Source organism: Sander vitreus, chromosome 21 (assembly GCF_031162955.1).
Source record: "Sander vitreus isolate 19-12246 chromosome 21, sanVit1, whole genome shotgun sequence".
Taxonomy (NCBI): Eukaryota; Metazoa; Chordata; class Actinopteri; order Perciformes; family Percidae; genus Sander; species Sander vitreus.
In genome coordinates, this window is record NC_135875.1 from 20,236,660 (window position 1) to 20,254,934 (window position 18,275).

Sequence of the window (18,275 nt, forward strand, 5' to 3'; positions counted from 1 at the left end):
TATGCCTGTGGGGCCCTACAAGGTGACCTATTATTATGCTCATTTTTAGGTATATACTTGTGTGAAAACATGCTTTAATGTTCAAAAAAACACTACATTCTCATTCTGCCCGTGGCTGCTGCACCTGTATGAGACGCTCTGTCTGAAATGCTCTGTTGTTAGCAGGCAGAATTGCCCCTGTAGGTGTTATATTACTGGGATATTAGTACTGATGCATTAACACAAGGCAGTATTTTAATGCTGTAGCGGGTTGAGGTGGACTGTTTGGTGTCTATCGGGTGGTTTAATCCATAACGCTGCATTGTATTTATAAGATTATCATATATTTTGTAAGTACTGTAAAATAGTAAACAAGTGAGTATAGCTGTTAAATGTAGTAAAGTATTACTAGAGTGTTGGCATGAAATGGGGATAATTAAGTCAAGTACAGTATTACCTCACAATGTACTTAAAGCTACAGTGAGTAGAAAGCAACAACGAAAATGGCAGAGTAGAAAGTAGAGTGAGATCTCTTCCTGTATCTCTTCCTCTTCCGTCTTTGTCACATATGCATGCACAAAACAGCCAATAGGAAGGCTGTCTCTCTCTGAAATGGCCTGTGATTGGCCAAAGTCTCCCGTCACAGGCTAGATTTCCTAAAGCCTCAAAACAGAGCCAAACAGATGTGCACGTTTAGTAATGAAAGATTATTATGAAATGTTTGCCCAACAGCGCTAAAAGTAAATTGCCTACCACAGCTTTAAGTACTTTAGTTTATTTACTTAGCTACATGCCTCCGAAAGGCATTCATACATTGACGCAACAACACAACAAGCTTCAATCCTCAATGAATCCTGATAACACAGCTCTTTTTATTCGAATGAGCTGGCTTGCTTTGACCCACATCGGTGTAATCTAAGCTGGATGTGGTTCAAGGTGGCTGTAGGCAGGACCGCAGTCCTTGAGCTCACACTGAATCTGTTTTGTTGTCTGACCACAGAGCTTAAACTATGTTCTTCCAAAAATGACACTGGGACTTAAGGTTGGGTACCGAACCCAGTACTTTTACCGGTACCGACCGAATCACGACGGTACTACCGAGTATTGGTTCACGTAAAATCACACGGTGCCAAATTTCGGTACTTGAGAGTAAACACAAGCTTATCTGTCCTCTCTGCATGTTGACAGCGAGCAGAGGTCCGACACACGCGCGCGCAGAGGTGCGGACGGAGAAAACTACGTCGGCTCTGCAGTTTTGTTGAAGTCACAGTGAGTCACGGCAATGTGACTTCAACAACGGCAATGGTTTCAAGTGTGGTTACAGTTTTTCAAAACTTCACACAGACACCATTCACTGTGATATGATATTAATGGCGAGCCGAAAGCGGTCCTGCTTTCGGCTCGCTGGTGCTCTGAGACGAGCAGGCACAACGGTGGTTTCTGTGCCCTGGGGACTGACTGACAGGCTGAGGTTGCAAGGCAACAGCACCTTTCAGCAACAAGGCAATTCAAAGTGCTTTACATGAAACATTAAAGAGCAATTAAAAACGGTCGGTCATGAAAATAAAACAGGCTAAAATATAATAATATACAAATACAACAATAAAGGTTACGGTGAGTAAGAAATGTATAATTATTCAATTTAATAGGTTGTAGGGACGGGTTTGGGAGGAGAGAGGGAGGGGTTTTATTTTAGTTTTAGTTTAATTTCTGTCAGTGTAAAATATTCTAAATAAATAACATAATGTTCTAAGTAAATAGGTTTGGAATTATTTTTACAACTGAAATATTTTTTTTGTAATTACAGAGGGAAAGTACCGAAAAAAGCACCGTTGGGTACCGGAAACCGAATTCCAGGTACCGGTATCGGTAGTGGTATTGGTTCAGATACCCAACCCTACTGCGTACTGTAGCTTTCTGGTGTAAGAGATGGCTGTTGAGAAGTTATTGTACATGGAGAGAATAAAGAGAGACAGTAAACGTTTTTCATTTAGAACCACTTTTATGTTTTTGAACTTGTCCTCAGTCTTCCTTTCTACTGGTCTCTGCTTTCATTACTTTTGGTCATTGAGCAGCTCTGGCAGACCTCATCATAATATAAGAGGATGGAAGGGAGAGAGCGTGGAACGAGGGAGAGTAAAAAAAAAAACCCAGAGAGAGTAAGCGACGAGGTCGAGGGGACAATGAGAAAAAGAGTGGGGATAGGAGAAGAGATGAGATGGGATTTAAGCCTGGAGTTATTGAAAAATCGTTACCAGAGCGGCCATGCAGATTGGTGCTTATAAGAGAGGGCAAGAGAGAGAAAAAAGGGTGTGTGTGCTTTTTCAACGTAAATGTTTGGATTTTAAATTTGGGTTTAAGTTGAATGAATCTTGATTAGAATTAGTATTTGGTTCATGACTTTAGGAAATGAATGCAATCATTAGGAACTTAAGTTAAAGTGTGTGAGCTGTTTTTTAAACGTCGAGAACCAACACCTGCAACACCTGCAAAGTCTTCTCCACACTGTACTCCCTCCCAAAAATCATGCTTATGCTTTAACCGGGGGTAGTAATTGGATTTGCAGCTGCCGTATTTGCATAGACAATGTTGTGGTCAAGAATCAAACATTCCTGAGGTTTTCGGCAAGACTTGTGAACCATTTTCAGAAGCATTGAACAAAGGAGGTGTGAACTGGGCCCTTATTTATACAACTTCTCAGAATCCGTCCCAGTATTTGCGCTGAAAGTTAATCTATGACTAAAAAAATACTAGAGTTAGTTAAGAGTCATTTATACCTCTTACACTTACTTCCGGGGCTAAGGCTATTCCTTGGAGAGAGTGTGACATCACTGTTCTGTGACAATCATAAGCCGCGAACAGAAAGGAAGCCCAGCGGAAGTTCATTCCTGAAGACTGCTATGCTTCACGTTTCTCTCTCTCTCCCAACCCAATCAGCTGCATTGTGATCAGCTGAATCAGGTCTACACGAGCACAGGTGTGTGAGTCACATACAGTACGTGTCCATGTATGTCATACAGCGGGGGGGGAACAAATGTCCAGCTTCTGTTTTTTTTTCTTTCCAGGTCAGCAACGCAGCAGACGTGAGCCATTCGATTTAGTGTCAAATGAAGCTGATTATAGAGAGCCGAAGTCACGCCCTTCTACTTCAGGTCCATGGGACCTATCTTTCGGAAAAAAAATATGAACGGGAGTCGATGGGGAAAAGACAACTAATTTTTTTATCCTGTTTGAATTGAGCCATGAATTACACAAATGATGTTCATCAGTTTAATAGATAAATTCGCAAGTATGCAAGAATGTTTCAGTTCATTGTTAAACTGTTGAAGTATAAGACTGTGAAAAGACGTAATTAGAAAGACTACACACTTCAAAGTCGCATGGGTGACGTCTCGCTGAAGCTACGATGTCTGTGTGTATCGTACCGGGGATGTAACGTTACTCAAATGAGCAGAGGATCTTGCTTGTTCTTTTGCTTATCTGCTGAAAACACTTTGCGTAAGATAACACAACATGTGTTGTGGAACAGAGCTAAGCTAGCTAGCTAGCTAGCTAGCTAGCGAGCAAGTTGAGCATCAAGCTAGGTGACGTAAATTGCATGAGACGAGATGAAGTTCACTGAGCGGTTTCCCACAAAACTTAAGTGGTCATGTGACAAACCTACGGCTAACTGAGACTTTCTTCGGTTGAAAGATTATCTTTTAAATTGACGAACATCATATTTGTAATCCATGGCTCCTGATCATAATCACATTTGAAAACAATTTGACTAAAGGGCTTTTCACACGAGGAGCGACACTAGTCGCGTGGATCCGCGGCGTCTCACTGAATGAGATCAGCTGACTGTGGTATCAGATATCACAGGTCGATTTATAACAAATGGTGGTAATCCTAGTCTTTCCTAACCACGGACTGTTAGCGTTGATAGCTAAATTAGCTGAGTCATAATTACTGACATTACCCGGTAAATGCAGTCTCGTGCTGATGCTCTGACAAGCAGAAGCCCCGCTGTCTATGTCCTGATAACTGTTTAGAAAACAGTTTTATATTTTAGGGAACTCACAAATGCAAGCAAGAATCAGTCTCTCGTTCTTTGATTTGCACGGCGCTTTCGTTCGCGTAGGGAAAAGTGCAACGCATTTCATCTCTTGCAGGGGCAGGCGTGTGCGTGTGACGAGCACGAACGCGACAATTTCACGCGGCGATTGCGCCCGCTTGTCGCGTCTCCTGTCAAACTGCCCGCGCCTCCCTACCTGCCCGCTCGCCTCTCATTGAAAATGAATTACGAGGCAATCGCTTCCTGTGTGAAAAGCCCTTTAGACGTTCACTCCCAACATAATAAGAATAATGGAGCTGGACAAAGATGGTGTAAAAGGTGGTAGTGGCTAGTCCTATTGACAGGGTCAAGTCAAACTTCATACAGGTTGCCTATTATGTGGGATGTTAAAAAAAAAAAAGGATTTGAAGCAAACACAAAGGGGATTTATCTAAAACAGAGATTGCAATCTGCCTATTTCTTACTTAGGATGACTACAAGAATATCACTACATGTACAAAACCATTATTTCCTGTAATTGTTTTAATTTCTTCATAAAACCTGCTTCACATATCTACTTCTGCTTATCACAGAAAGCTGACAGATTTCACATCAAAGCTGAAACATTCTGCCGGATGGTGTTGTGGACTCACAGTTATATAACACCCAGCCTACACAATGTGCTGCTAACATCTTTACTCCGGTGTAAAGTAAAACATTAGTAACACTGTGTGTCACTGTAACACTCCAGCTGCTTCCATCAGACATTAACACAGACATTTCGGTTGTGGCTCTTACATAAAAAAAGAACCAAAATAAACGGCTTACTGGCAACAAACTCACAGTGACTCTACATAACCCTTACTGGTTACTTATAATGGTTGAAAGCCTTGAAACATCTGCTCCTAGGCAGCTGAATTAGAGTGGTGGTGGTGGAGCCAAAGTGCAGCATCAAATGGATTGCACTGGCTGTGCCTGTAAATCTCCCCCAGTGTGTCATTTTTACTCAACTTCAGCTTCCTCCTTCTCCATCAGTGCCAAACATATTGCTGTTTGCTTGGTGCAATTTAGTATCATGGTTATTATGTCTAGTTTTAGAAATAAAATTAAAAATACTGAATTAGATCCCCGTAGGTAAGTCCCACTTTACTACAATGTTGGTAGAAGATAGCCACACTCTTGTATTCTGATGTACAGTACATTATACCTCTTTGATTTGTTTACCCCTAAGGTGTTTCTGGAACTTTTTCTTGGACTGTGCTCGGTTCAGACACTTTTTTCGGACACGCCTCCCCTCTCCGGGAGTCAGGCATGGGGTGTTGTGTGGGCCAGTCGGTGGCGCACTGTGAGGTCAGCAAGGCTAAGACCATATGGCCTTAACCTCCTGACCCTGTTGGTGAAGGGTACATTGGTGGCCTGCATTTTGGTCTGACCCATGGCCGTGGCCTTGTAGTTGGATGGTGGAAGGGAATTCAAGCAATCTGGCTTTGAAACCCTGAAGCCGAAATGATACTGTGTTTGCGAGGGTCCCTCCTCCCAGAGCCAGCAGGGCAAGGGTCTGCCGGAGTGTGCGTGGCATAAATGTCGCCATCAGAGGGTATACGCGTAGGTTCTGGGCGGACGTCCGCGCACTGCCAATTTTTAGTGACCACACGGACATGTCGGCGCAGCCACTCAACTACCAGTGGTAGCGTAGCAATCTACTGCGCATGTGTAGTACACATCCTCCAAGCAGATAGTATAAACAGACCTACTATGGGCATGTGTGGTCCGCAGCTGTCCGTGTAAGCCTCTGTTACGGGGTATAATCAAGCCTTAAGTGGGCTTTCAGACCCTGAAAACAGCCCTGTATTAAAAAACGGTACCGGTGATATAGTGTAAAATGATGTATCAAGTTCAGTTTTAGTAGCAGGGCATGAGTTTAAAGGTTTATCAGATGCCAAAAACATCGCAGAAAATGTTATGAGTGAGGATTTTACAACTCTTTCCCTTTCACTTTCTTTTCCCATTACATACTGATTTACCCCAATGTGTGTGCTTGTCTTATCGTTGGTTTGTCTATGCCCTCTAGAAAGGACACATGGAGGTGTTTTTTTTAATCTGCCCTATCAGCAGGAGGGTAAATCGCTATTTCTACACCACTAAGAAGGCTGAAAATAGCACCACACTTCAACGGTAGCATAATGAACCGAAGCATTGAGAACTTTGTAAGCGTACAGACAGTTTATTAAAAAGATAGATTATAAAGACTGTACCGTTCACTATACAGGCAGGCGCCATCTTGGGAAAACAGTCATGACCGGACGAATGCCGTGCTTGAGCGGAGTGGCTCGACTGGTCATGTGAACGCCTAGGTTCATTTTGCACCGGAATTGTCCTTTAAAGGCCATCCACACCAAGAACGATAACCATACCATATCTATACTATAACTATCACGATGTGAGCATCCACACTGCTAAACAATAACGTTCCGCAAACAGCGACGTCAAGCACTGCACTGCACGCTCCTGCTGATAATACATCCATCACAGCAGACGTTGCAATGTACAATTACAGGAATGTCTGTAGTAATATTCTACATATTTGTGATTTCGGGTACATTTTATGAACCAAAAAGGTCTGACCGGCGGCCCCCGGAGCAACGACACAGCTGCCTTCTCCAGGAAATGGCAGGCGCACAGCGCTGCAGAGAGCCGGGGATCAGAGCGGACGGGCGGGTGTCAGATCTGTGCAGAGCACCGGAAGAAAACCACTGATAATCGCATCTAAAACACAAGATTCACTCTCAGTGGTTACTGTGACATGAGAAATACTTTCAAAGTACTGACGAGCTAAAGGATCGAAGCCCCACCGAGGGCTGTCAGTGTTTCTATCGTTCGTTGTCGTCGTGGTGTAGACCCCACCATCCACTTGAGTTAGAACGATTTTTAAAACTACAGATTTATAGTTATCGTTATAGCTAACATTCTTGGTGTGGACGGCCATTTGGGTTTAGGGAAAGATCATTGTTTGCATTGAAATGACTACTTGGTTAAAGTTTGGGAAGCTTTTTGTCATTATTACAATAATAAACACTTGGTTACGGTTCGTGGATAAGCGAGGTCATGATTAAAAGAAACTAGGGCTGTCAAATGATTCATTTTTCTTAATCGCAATTAATCGCTGAAGTTCTATAGTTAATCGCGATTAATCACATGTTTTATCACATGATTAAAATTCCATTATTTTGCATTTCAGAACTGTTTTTAAGTACATATTAACAATGGAAAGCAATTCTTACCAGTGTATCTTGATTGGGAATCAAATGAATGCAACGAAAGTGACTTTATGAAGTTGACTTTAAGATTTGTATTTGTTTATTAGTTATTTATTTATTTATTTATTTACTGTAAATAAAAGAAATATGTGTGAATCTAGTCCCACATTTGAATCTAGAGTCAATATAGTGTTTAGTAACTCCTAAATAATGTTGATTACTCTGATGTCCAGTGATCACCGGTTAATGAGACAGCGTTTGCACTTTGCAGCAGTTCCAGTTGGGCTCCTTTCTCCGTGTGGTACAGGCTGTGTATGCGTGAAAACTACTGTCCCCCTCGACGGCAATGAGACAGGTCAGAACATGCCAACCGTAGTCTTTAAGACCCGAGTCCTCTACGATGCTGACAGGTCTGCAGTTAGTTGCCACCCATTTCGCAAGAGCTGTAGTCATTTTTTTGGGATTTGGTTTCATCCGCAGGTCGGCAACTACAGCAGTAGCTCTCCAGTCCTGTTAACTGTACTACTGTGCTTAGCTCCGTAGGTGGTAGCTCAAGCTTGACGTGCTTCGGTGATTTTAATTCGGCTTTACACAACGTGCATGTGGCTTTCGACTTCTGAGCCGTCCGGGAGTTTTGGAAAATAAAAAGCGCCGTTTAGAATCGTGTTGCTGCTGTCTTCCTCCATCATGCCTGCAGCCTGCAGCAGCAGGATGTGTTACGAGGAAGTATGGCAGCTTGATGATAAGTAAAGGTGCGGCAAAGGGTCAAAATAGTAGCCTGTTAGGCACATGCGATAAAAAAAAAAAAAAAAAAAAAATGAACGCGTTATGCTCGGCCCGTAATCGCATCGTGATTAACGCGTTAATGCTGACAGCCCTAAAAGAAACCTACCGTGACTGTCAGCTGGAAACAGGAACGAAGCAGAGGGCTCCCTGTTAAAGTCCAATGTTTTGTCACGTCATAATTCCTCAGCCTCATTAAATGCATGAAGAGGCTGTGCTTTGTCACGCAGGCCTGTTGTCTGTCTAAAAGCGGCATAAGGCTTATGGAAAAAGATTCTTCCCGAGCTTCTGTGGGCATAAACTGTTCTGCACTGCAAAACCTCACTGTTTATTTCCAGAGGCTGCCTTTGAGTAGTTTCTCCTTCCAGGTATATTCTGCAGTAAATATATCGCAACTGAGGCTTTGGAAATGTTACGTGTTTCCTATTTGTAAGGTAAAGTAACTATAACTCACAATACCCCATGCAATATGGATGAAATGCATTAAGAATGAGGGAAAGTATGTTGTTGGAGTGTGGGCCAATGGCTCAAGGCTTTAAAGCCCACCAACACAGCCTCTGGATCTACAGTTTAACTGCAAAGCAGAGGACTGGATGTAAACCAAAAGGAACTTTTGTTGCAGGTGATGCAGCATCAAGCCGAGTGACCGAAGAAATTAGGCTTCATTCGCTCTTAGCTTATTTCCAAATGCACACTGTGCTAAGCCACTTGCCTGCGGGGCAGCTCCAGTCTGTGATTTGTAACTCAGTTTTACACTCCAGTCCACTACAGCCTAGCCGGGAGATATTCATTTCAGTTTAATGGAATATCATTTTGTGCGTTACGTGTGTGTGTGTATGTTCAGGGTTTTCCCCGGCTCAGGATGGGCCTTTGGGGGAGACGGGGGGGGGGGCTATGCACGGCAGTAAGAATTACCGGTCTGCGTACAGTTAAGGCAATTAGTCTGTGTTACTGTGAAAAATGGGCCTTGCAGCCCACGTCCACACAGGATGGTGGCGACAAGGACACACTGAGGTTGGGTGGTGACGGGGTGAGGGCACAACAAACGTGGATTGTGGTGAAAAGTGCAGATTTATTTACAGTGCTATAAAATACGTGATCCGGCACACTGCCAACAAAAAAAGACTTCCGAAAAAACAAACAAAAATGAACCCACAGCTTTCTCAATTTATATAGCACAAGCAAAGATTCTCTCTCTCTCTCTCTCTCTCTCTCTCTCTCTCTCAATAATTCTCCGTATATAACCTTTCAGCAAGTTGACACTCTCCAGACCCTTCCCTGAGGGCCAAAATCCCTTCGCTTTAAATAAAGCCCTTCAATTAAGTTAATTGGTAGAAACGTGACAGGGTGTTTTGCTATGTATAGATATTTAGCAGATATTCTATCTATCACACACATATTTGAAATATAGTTCATCACACATGTCAGTACTAATAATAATACTAACTTTATTATTTGCCTATGATTTAAATAATAATTACATTGCAATACAGCCAATCATTTTGTATTGCGACAATGGCTTCAAATCAACACTTTCCCCCGTCCCAAACAGGGAATAAAACTAGCCATTCTCATAGGGCTCGTGTTCCTTGGGGAAACAAAGTGATGCGGCACCAGGAAGTGAACGTAAGCGCTATCAGTGTATTGTTGGTGTTTGAGTGCACAGTGTATGGACCAACAGAATGGAATGGGTTATGGAGCAGAATCGCGTCGTCCGCCCCACAAAGTCCTCAAAGCATGTGATTGAATTGCAAATTCTGTGGTCTCATCATCCGAGGGACAGTCTACGCACCCTTAGCATCTGCATGCTAAAATGTCCCCATCCTGTTCTCCTTTTATCCCAAAAGACTGTCAGGATGGAGCAAACGTATCGCGCGTCCAGGGATTATCATCGTCAAGGCGCAGACACAGCAATAACATCCCATCAAGGGTTTGATGGACATTAATGTGTGTTGGATTTCAAACATTTCAGGATAACAGGATAACAAGACATGTTTAAAATGCAAAGGGAAACTAGCTTTGCGCTTGCACCAGCTGGAAACTTGTATCTCTGTGAACCACATTACACAGGGTTGTTAATATTCTCACTGGGTCCTGACCAAGGCTGTGTGCTCATCTTTCTTGTTTGCCAATTGTAACACATCCCGTGTAATGATAGATGGCCAAGTGAGATCTGCCTTCCATCTAGTAGAATAGTTGAAAAAGATGCAGGAGCTGCTGACATTTTGATCAGATCCCTACAACCAATTATATTTGTGTGTGTGTGTGTGTGTGTGTTCTATGCTAGTTGTGGTGTTGGTAAATGATGCAACTCCTTGAAATCTTCATTTCACTCTCTGCATCATAACAAAGGGTGTGCACATTTGCAACCCGTTCTCATTCCCAACTCGTAAAATACAGACGCTTGGTCAGTAAGTAAGTAAAGTTTATTTGTATAGCACCTTTCACGGATAAAAATTGATTAAAAAAAAAAGTGCTTCACAATAAAATGTAATACAATACAACAAATTAAAATACAAGAAAATGTAAATACAAAAAAAGCAAACAACCATAAAAACCCCTCGACTAACTAAAAAGCCTGCTTGAATAGCAGAGTCTTCAATTGCTTTTTAAAAGATCTATACAACGTAGAAAGGGAGGCAAGACATTCCACAGCCTAGGAGCCACTGCTTGGAATGATCGCGGCTCGGGGATGGATGGGTCAAACAGCACAAGACTTTCACCCAGAGGACCGGGGTTCGTGTCCCTTTCTCGTCCCGCGTCACTGAAACGTACATTTTGTAACCCCACCCACCACATTTTACTAACCCTAATTGTCCCGTTCCTGTGCCGCATGTCGGTTAAACGTACGTCGCGACCCAGAGCGTCAAAAAGTGACACAAAGAGTCCTGACCAAGTGGTCTAAAAATGACGCCAAAGGGCGTCGGTAAGAAATGCCAAGGCACCTGACCAATGCCTCGCTTTTTGACGCGCTGGGTGGGAGAATATGTTGACATTTGCATAGAACCACAGTTAGTACAGTGTGCTGACAACATCACAGTATAAAAGAGAGCCTCGCAGTAGAGGTTGAGCCCTTAGTACGACAACTGTGGTCACAATTAGCCAGCCGTCATACAGCTATACGTCACTGGAATTGCTTTCCAAACTCTGTTTCCTTTTAGAAAAGAGTATTGGCAGCCCTTGAAATCCTCATTTACTCTGGCCTCTGTAATGTTTTCAATAGCTGTTTTTAATCACTTGTGTCAAGTGTGTATCACTTTCGTACTTCTTTGTTCCTTGCTTTCAATGTCTGCAGATTTGTAATTATGTTTTTGGTTTTTTTTTGTCTTTCAGAATAAAGTAATGAGCATTGATGCTATGAAGGTGAAACTGCAGGTAAGAACAACAATGCATCTCTAATAATCTTGTAGTCTCTATTTAAATTCTTAAGAGTCTACTTTCATTTTGTCTAAGTGAGGATATACAGTATGTGTTCTATTTAATAACAAATCACAAGCAACTGTTTTTCACGGCGTACACACAACCCATACATCTTCATTGCCTGCCGTGGGAGGGCGAAGACGCCCAAACGATGACTTAATGAGGCCTTAGTTAATCTCTATCAGTTAATTAGCCTGCTGCTCTGCCTGACTGAAGACACTAGAGGGAATAACAGACTTTCTATCAGGTGATCGAGCCTGAAAGTTATCAGCGAGAGGCAGACAGAGATGCCGATGAAGCCTCGTTCAAAAACAGCATTAGATACTGTCTGATGAGTTTTTCGCCTCAATTACACAACACTCACGCTCTCTCTCCCTCCAACTCTCATCTTTAATGGATCTGTGTTCATCCTTCAATCTATCTGTCAAACGAGATATTTCAGGTGATTTCCCATGAATGAGCTTAATGAAAGTTGCAGGCATGTGTGCACTTTTTAACTTCTTGGCATGAAAATGTCACTTTCTGAGGTTTTTTAACATTAATATGCGTTCCCCCAGCCTGCCTATGGTCCCCCAGTGGCTAGAAATGGCGATAGGTGTAAACCGAGCCCTGGGTATCCTGCTCTGCCTTTGAGAAAATGAAAGCTCAGACGGGCCGATCTGGAATCTTGCTCCTTATGAGGTCATAAGGAGCAAGGTTACCTCCCCTTTCTCTGCTTGGCCCGCCTAGAGAATTTGGCCCATCCATGAGAGAGAGGCCTCATGGCTTTCAAATGAGCAAAGTGGCAGTTGGTCAAGGCCACACCCCCACTCTCCAACTCAATAGCTACAGACACAGAAATGGCACATCCTAAGTAAAGCTCATTGTGGGACTCGCTCTAGTGGCTGTAATTAGGGGACCACAAAGGTCTATATAAAAGAGACTTCAGATACAGAATTAGGGGACCACTAAGGTCTATATAAAAGAGACTTCAGATACAGTATTAGGGGACCAGTAAGGTCTATATAAAAGAGACTTCAGATACAGTATTAGGGGACCAGTAAGGCCTATATAAAAGAGACTTCAGATACAGTATTAGGGGACCACTAAGGCCTATATAAAAGAGACTTCAGATACAGTATTAGGGGACCACTAAGGTCTATATAAAAGAGACTTCAGATACAGAATTAGGGGACCACTAAGGTCTATATAAAAGAGACTTCAGATACAGTATTAGGGGACCACTAAGGTCTATATAAAAGAGACTTCAGATACAGTATTAGGGGACCAGTAAGGTCTATATAAAAGCATCCAAAGAGCACCATGTCATGGGACCTTTAAAACCTGCAAAACACAATGGTTAAATTAAAACGATACAGTGTGATAATGTTTTGATGTCTTCGACACGCTGCTCCTATTTTGACCAACCTTAGAATAATTATGCATTTCGAATTTCTTTGATGTGCGCTGTAACCAAAAAATAATTACATTACATCAAGGTGGGTGCGTGACCTACGTAAGGGTGGAGGAGTGCTGGTCGAAAGCATTTGAATAAATCTTTTCAGATTTAATCAGATGATGACAGCGTGCCTAAATTGGGTGGGGTCAGGGTAGTAAGGAGCCCTTGAGGTGACATGGATGGATTTTTTTAATAGTTCAGTTAACTGCGGTCAAATGAGCCATTGCTTAGATATTGATGAACAACAAAGAAAGATTCACATTAAAGCAATCATAAATCAGATAAGTCTTGTAAAATATGTGACATTACCATCAATGTTTTTACAATGCACTTTAAGGTAACTTTCCCTATAAATTTGCAGTAACAGTAGTAAGTGCAGTAACATTACTTCAAATCCTGAATTGAAGATCATAAACTCTTTTTGGATTATGCTTTGAGAGTGACTACAAATATGTCACTCAGAAAGCTGTGGAAGACAGTAACAATACCGTTAGCAGAGGATGGTTTCAATCCATCGACCTCTGGGTTATGGGCCCAGCACGCTTCCGCTGCTGAAAATCAAATCATGATTTGGCACAATAATATCACTTTTTGCGGGTGCTGTGACCAAATTTTCCTTGCAGGTATATCACTGTTCCTCTCTTGTTGGATTACCCTTCAGAAGAACTACAGATATGTCACTCAGGGGCCATTAAAAGGCCGTTAGCAGAGGATGGTTTCGATCCATCGACCTCTGGGTTATGGGCCCAGCACGCTTCCGCTGCGCCACTCTGCTGAAAATCACCCCAGATGGGACTCGAACCCACAATCCCTGGCTTAGGAGGCCAGTGCCTTATCCATTAGGCCACTGGGGCTTTACGTTGAGCAGATTTACCAGTTCTGGCCAAATAGAGCAAATGCCACCATACAGCAACACTGTGGGAGGAAAAATGACATGAGATAAAGGCCAATCAGATTTGACTTTAAAGATTATTATTTGGAATCAGGATCCTGACAGGAAAGTGGATGCTAATTTGTCTTAGAATATGGACAGTAAACCCCAGGAACATGATTTGGCACAATAATATCACTTGTTGCAGGTGCTATAACCAAATTTTCCTTGCGGGTATATCACTGTTCCTCTCTTGTACTACTGGTGTTGGATTACCCTTTAGAAGGACTACAACTATGTCACTCAGGGGCCATTAAAAGGCCGTTAGCAGAGGATGGTTTCGATCCATCGACCTCTGGGTTATGGGCCCAGCACGCTTCCGCTGCGCCACTCTGCTGAAAATCACCCCAGATGGGATTTGAACCCACAATCCCTGGCTTAGGAGGCCAGTGCCTTATCCATTAGGCCACTGGGGCTGTACATTCCAGTGATTTACCAGTTCTGGGAATATCTGGTGAAATGTCACTATAAAGCAACAGTATGGGAGGCAAAAGGTGTGCTTTTAAATTAACACAACAATGGCCCTACTTTTTCGTTCCCTCGCAATAAGTTTTGCGTGCCCTCGTAATTCTTTGCGTTCCCTCGCAATATGTTTTACGTTACCTCGCAAAACCTTTCTTCTTCCATTCCTTCTGAGCCATGTGTCTATTTACACTCCGCTGCCAAGCGCAATGAATCAGCTCGTTGCATTTTACTTTGAGCTGGGAATTATGCTGATATCGACCTTCTGCTCAATGGGCACATTCAAATCTCATATAGGGTATAATGCAGCTCCCTAGTAGCGTTACAAAGAGAGAACGTTAGTTCAGAGACAAAAACGTGAAAATACAGCCTGCACTGTGGTTACAATCAACTAGGCTACAACCCTTCCAGTCGCCTATATGTTCATTTTCTACCTGTAATATATTACAGGAATATTTGGGACGAATCCAATTTAATCACACCAGATTTACATCAACAATTACATCATGGTCTGGTGTCTGCATGTGGGCTGTAAGGGAAGTGTGAAGTAGTGACCAGATGTGAAATAATGAAGCAAGAAAACAATGACGGAGCAAAAGTACCAGAGTTCCCACTGTAGCATAAAGGAATAACATGGGGGATAAGATAAAACTGTAAATGCCCTTCATAACATCCAGTCATTGTTACATACTCTGTGTGAAAAGCATGCAATGCAAAGCACAGGTGTTAGTCTCAGTATTGTAAGTACGATAAGGAAACATTTCACGTCAGACCGTCGTTTTGGTCTACCACAATCCTATTTGGCTGCTTAGCTTACATCTTTGCATTTATATTTTCAAAGAAAAACCCTTTTAATTAAATGCAGAGTCACTTGAACTACAGCACCACAAACACCTCTTCAGCATTTGTAAAAATGAGTTGTAGTCACGCTTGGAGGATGTTTTAGAATGTTTTTGAATCAGAAAAAAGTTGGCTGACAGAGACATGCTCACTATTATGGTATTTGATGTTAATGATATAACCCTGTTGTTCTTCCTGTCTAGATTTGGGACACTGCTGGACAGGAGCGTTTCCGGAGCGTCACACATGCTTACTACCGCGATGCTAACGGTAGGATTCCATCATGTTTGTTTCTATGAGCCTGTTTGATTGTGTCTGACATCTTCCTCTCTACCTTACCTATCTTTTAATTTCTCCTGACACAGCCAGACTGCGTGACCGATGGTTCATTGCCTTTTGTTGTCTTCAAACGTATGTTTTTACCCTGTTGCCCCCTCTTTCCTGTTGGTATAGCAAAAAAACACCCCAAACGCCGCAGCTGATTTGATAGTGACTAGTGTGTGTGTATGTGTGTGTGTGCGCGCGCAGGCATTTACTGTGCAGGTGTTCCCTTAAGCAAGAGGCTAACCATTGGGTGGGAAAATGAGCCTGCCTCTCACACAGCAGGTGTGGGATAGCTATGAACTATTCCCGTGTGTGCCTGTGTGTCTGAGTGTGTGTGTGTGTGTGTGTGTGTGTGTGTGTGTGTGTGTAGCAGTTATATCTCGGAAAACAACCCCACTGAGCACAGATAGCAGTGGGCCTCAGGCCAACCTGAATGGGCAGGCGTCGCAGAACAATGAATCTATACAGCTGCGTGCAAAATAGCATTGTAATGGGTGGTTGTTGTGTATGTGATCCCGTTGCACCTTTACGTATGAGTGTGTGTGGTATTCAATGTGTGTTCAGGTTTGTATAAGTGTGAAAATATGTTTTGAATGGGTGATTACATACATAATTGTAATTGCATGTGTATGCTGGCCCGTTGCCCGGTGTTATCCGGATCTGTCAGTGCAACAGTTTACCCTCGCTGATCTTTAACAAGGCACCCGGGGAGCCTCGGGCCAGTTCCTGCGAGTTATCCATCTGTTACTGTCTTTTAAATGAAGCTCATTCAGTCTTGATGTGCAGGACCAAGGGAGAGGAAGCAACCCCAATGCAGCTGTCACTAAAGCTGTCAATTCTAACGGACGTTTTTTTCCGTGACTGACTTTGAAATGTAACGATCCGACAATTAGAGGGCTCTGCCTCGTTTCTGAGCATCGACATGTAGAATTGAGCAAGTCCGATGTCTTAAAATAGACAATAACAATAACAATTTACAGTGCCCCGGCATCTAGTCTCGCATTGCCAGACCTTCCTCCACAGTGCAGCGGAGCATTCTGGGATGGGAGAAAAACTCTGGCTCTGGTTTATTGGCATTTCTTTAAACCAATCACAATTGTCTTGGGCGGTGCTAAGCGCCGTACGGAGCCACGGTGCCGCTGCAAAATAGCCTCGGGTAGGAACTTGTTTTGGTGGTACATGTGTACGTTCAAAAGTTGTTTTAGTCCTGCAACAGAAAACTCAGATTGGACAGATAGTCTAGCTAGCTGTCTGGATTTACCCTGCAGAGATCTGAGGAGCAGTTAACCGTAGTCCTCAGAAATCCACCGGAGTTTAGAATGCCAACACAAAGAAAGCAGAAGGTACCAGACATCCGAAAACGAACATCTGAAAAGAGTGACATCCGGCAGAACGAGAGCAATCAGAATCACTGATTATGTAGATTTACATTTTGCTTTCTAGTATTTTTCATCTCCTCTTTCATCAAACATTAGCCAAGCGCATATGCTGGGCTCTTTCAATTACAGATATTTCTTTGGAGACCCTCACTATAACAGCTCCACCGGCATCTGCTATTAGTTGAGAAAAAGATTTGAGCACATAAGGTGCTAAACTGAAAAGTCACCACAAGTGTCAATGTAATTGTCAAGTGCACAGGCTGCCAGCAACAGGAACATCTCCAGACTGCCGGTTATGTCACTACTTAAGCTAAAATAGATTCTTCTACAGCAAATGAGTCACCATCCATCGTCATGAATACATGTCTGCTTTGTGGGCTGTTTCTCTCTCTGATATATATCCCACATCACCCTGTATTTAGTAACTCATACCTGGCATGAATCATCTGATGCAGAGAGTGAGTAAGAAAAAAAACCACAGCACCGAAAGATTGGCAGCAAACATGGAGACAAACAGAGATTTCGGACGTTACTGGGAAATTGCAGTTTCAAAACTTATCTTTGTAGTCTTGGCAATCAATCCTGTTAATTGCTCTGATGTGGAAATGCAGTACCATTTCTAAAAAAAAAAAAAAAAAAAAAAAGAAAGTCAAATAGGGCAAGCAGGAGAAGTCAATCATACAAGTTTCAGAGAAAAGTTAAAAACCAAAGTAAATGTTGAAATTACTGCCCAAGCTGTTTGTTGTACGTGTTCATCAAACCGAGTTTGTGATCCAACTTTGACCTACTTCAGTCAAAATGTATTATTACTTTCATTATTTGCAGATCCACACAGCTGAAATGTATTTTTTCGCAAATCCCCTTTTTATACACTCGCAAATTCAGGGGGTAGCGCAAGGTCAGCTATGGTATAGTTTATATCGACAACGTTTCATTTCCGGGATTGTTCAGGTCCCGCCGGAAGATTTGCTGGATGTCCCTCATTTCGGCCGGATGTCCCTCACCTTCCGCTTTTTTTGTGTTGTAATTTTAAACTCTGGTGGATTTATGAGGACTAAGGCAGATAATCTGTCATAGATATGACAGATTCTACGCTTACGAGAATACTTTGATTAGTTGGTGGACGTAATTACACATGAATGAGCACATATTTAAGGGTTTTTTGTTAAAAATCAACTCAAAAAATTACACAGTGTAGGTTTAAGGATTCAGTGCCATTAATGTTCATCCACAAAGCCCAGTTTAATGCAACTTAATTTGATACAGTATATGTCGTAGGGGGTCCCTACTCTTTTAGCTAAGGGGTCCTTGGCCTAAAAAACGTTGAAGACCCCTGCTTTATGACAAATGATGTGCAGGCACGTCACTACTTAAAGGTGCAGTAGGTAAGACTTATAAAACTAACTTTCTGTCATATTTGCTGAAA

The 18,275-nt window shown here is 42.5% G+C and overlaps 1 protein-coding gene and 4 non-coding genes across 5 annotated transcripts in view; 1 reads left to right on the plus strand and 4 right to left on the minus strand.

Annotated features, from left to right (window-relative positions):
• rab26 (RAB26, member RAS oncogene family) overlaps positions 1 to 18,275 on the plus strand; it is a 113,637-nt gene that overhangs the window by 33,358 nt on the left and 62,004 nt on the right. Inside the window, exons 3-4 of the mRNA XM_078279163.1 lie at positions 11,389 to 11,430; positions 15,350 to 15,416. Coding sequence (XP_078135289.1) covers positions 11,389 to 11,430; positions 15,350 to 15,416 — 109 coding nt within the window. The remainder of the gene's footprint in view (positions 1 to 11,388; positions 11,431 to 15,349; positions 15,417 to 18,275) is intronic.
• trnam-cau (transfer RNA methionine (anticodon CAU)) lies at positions 13,617 to 13,688 on the minus strand. Its single transcript has one exon. It is a non-coding gene; the product is annotated as a tRNA-Met (tRNA).
• trnar-ccu (transfer RNA arginine (anticodon CCU)) lies at positions 13,695 to 13,767 on the minus strand. The gene has a single exon. It is a non-coding gene; the product is annotated as a tRNA-Arg (tRNA).
• Positions 14,110 to 14,181, minus strand: trnam-cau (transfer RNA methionine (anticodon CAU)). The gene has a single exon. It is a non-coding gene; the product is annotated as a tRNA-Met (tRNA).
• trnar-ccu (transfer RNA arginine (anticodon CCU)) lies at positions 14,188 to 14,260 on the minus strand. The gene has a single exon. It is a non-coding gene; the product is annotated as a tRNA-Arg (tRNA).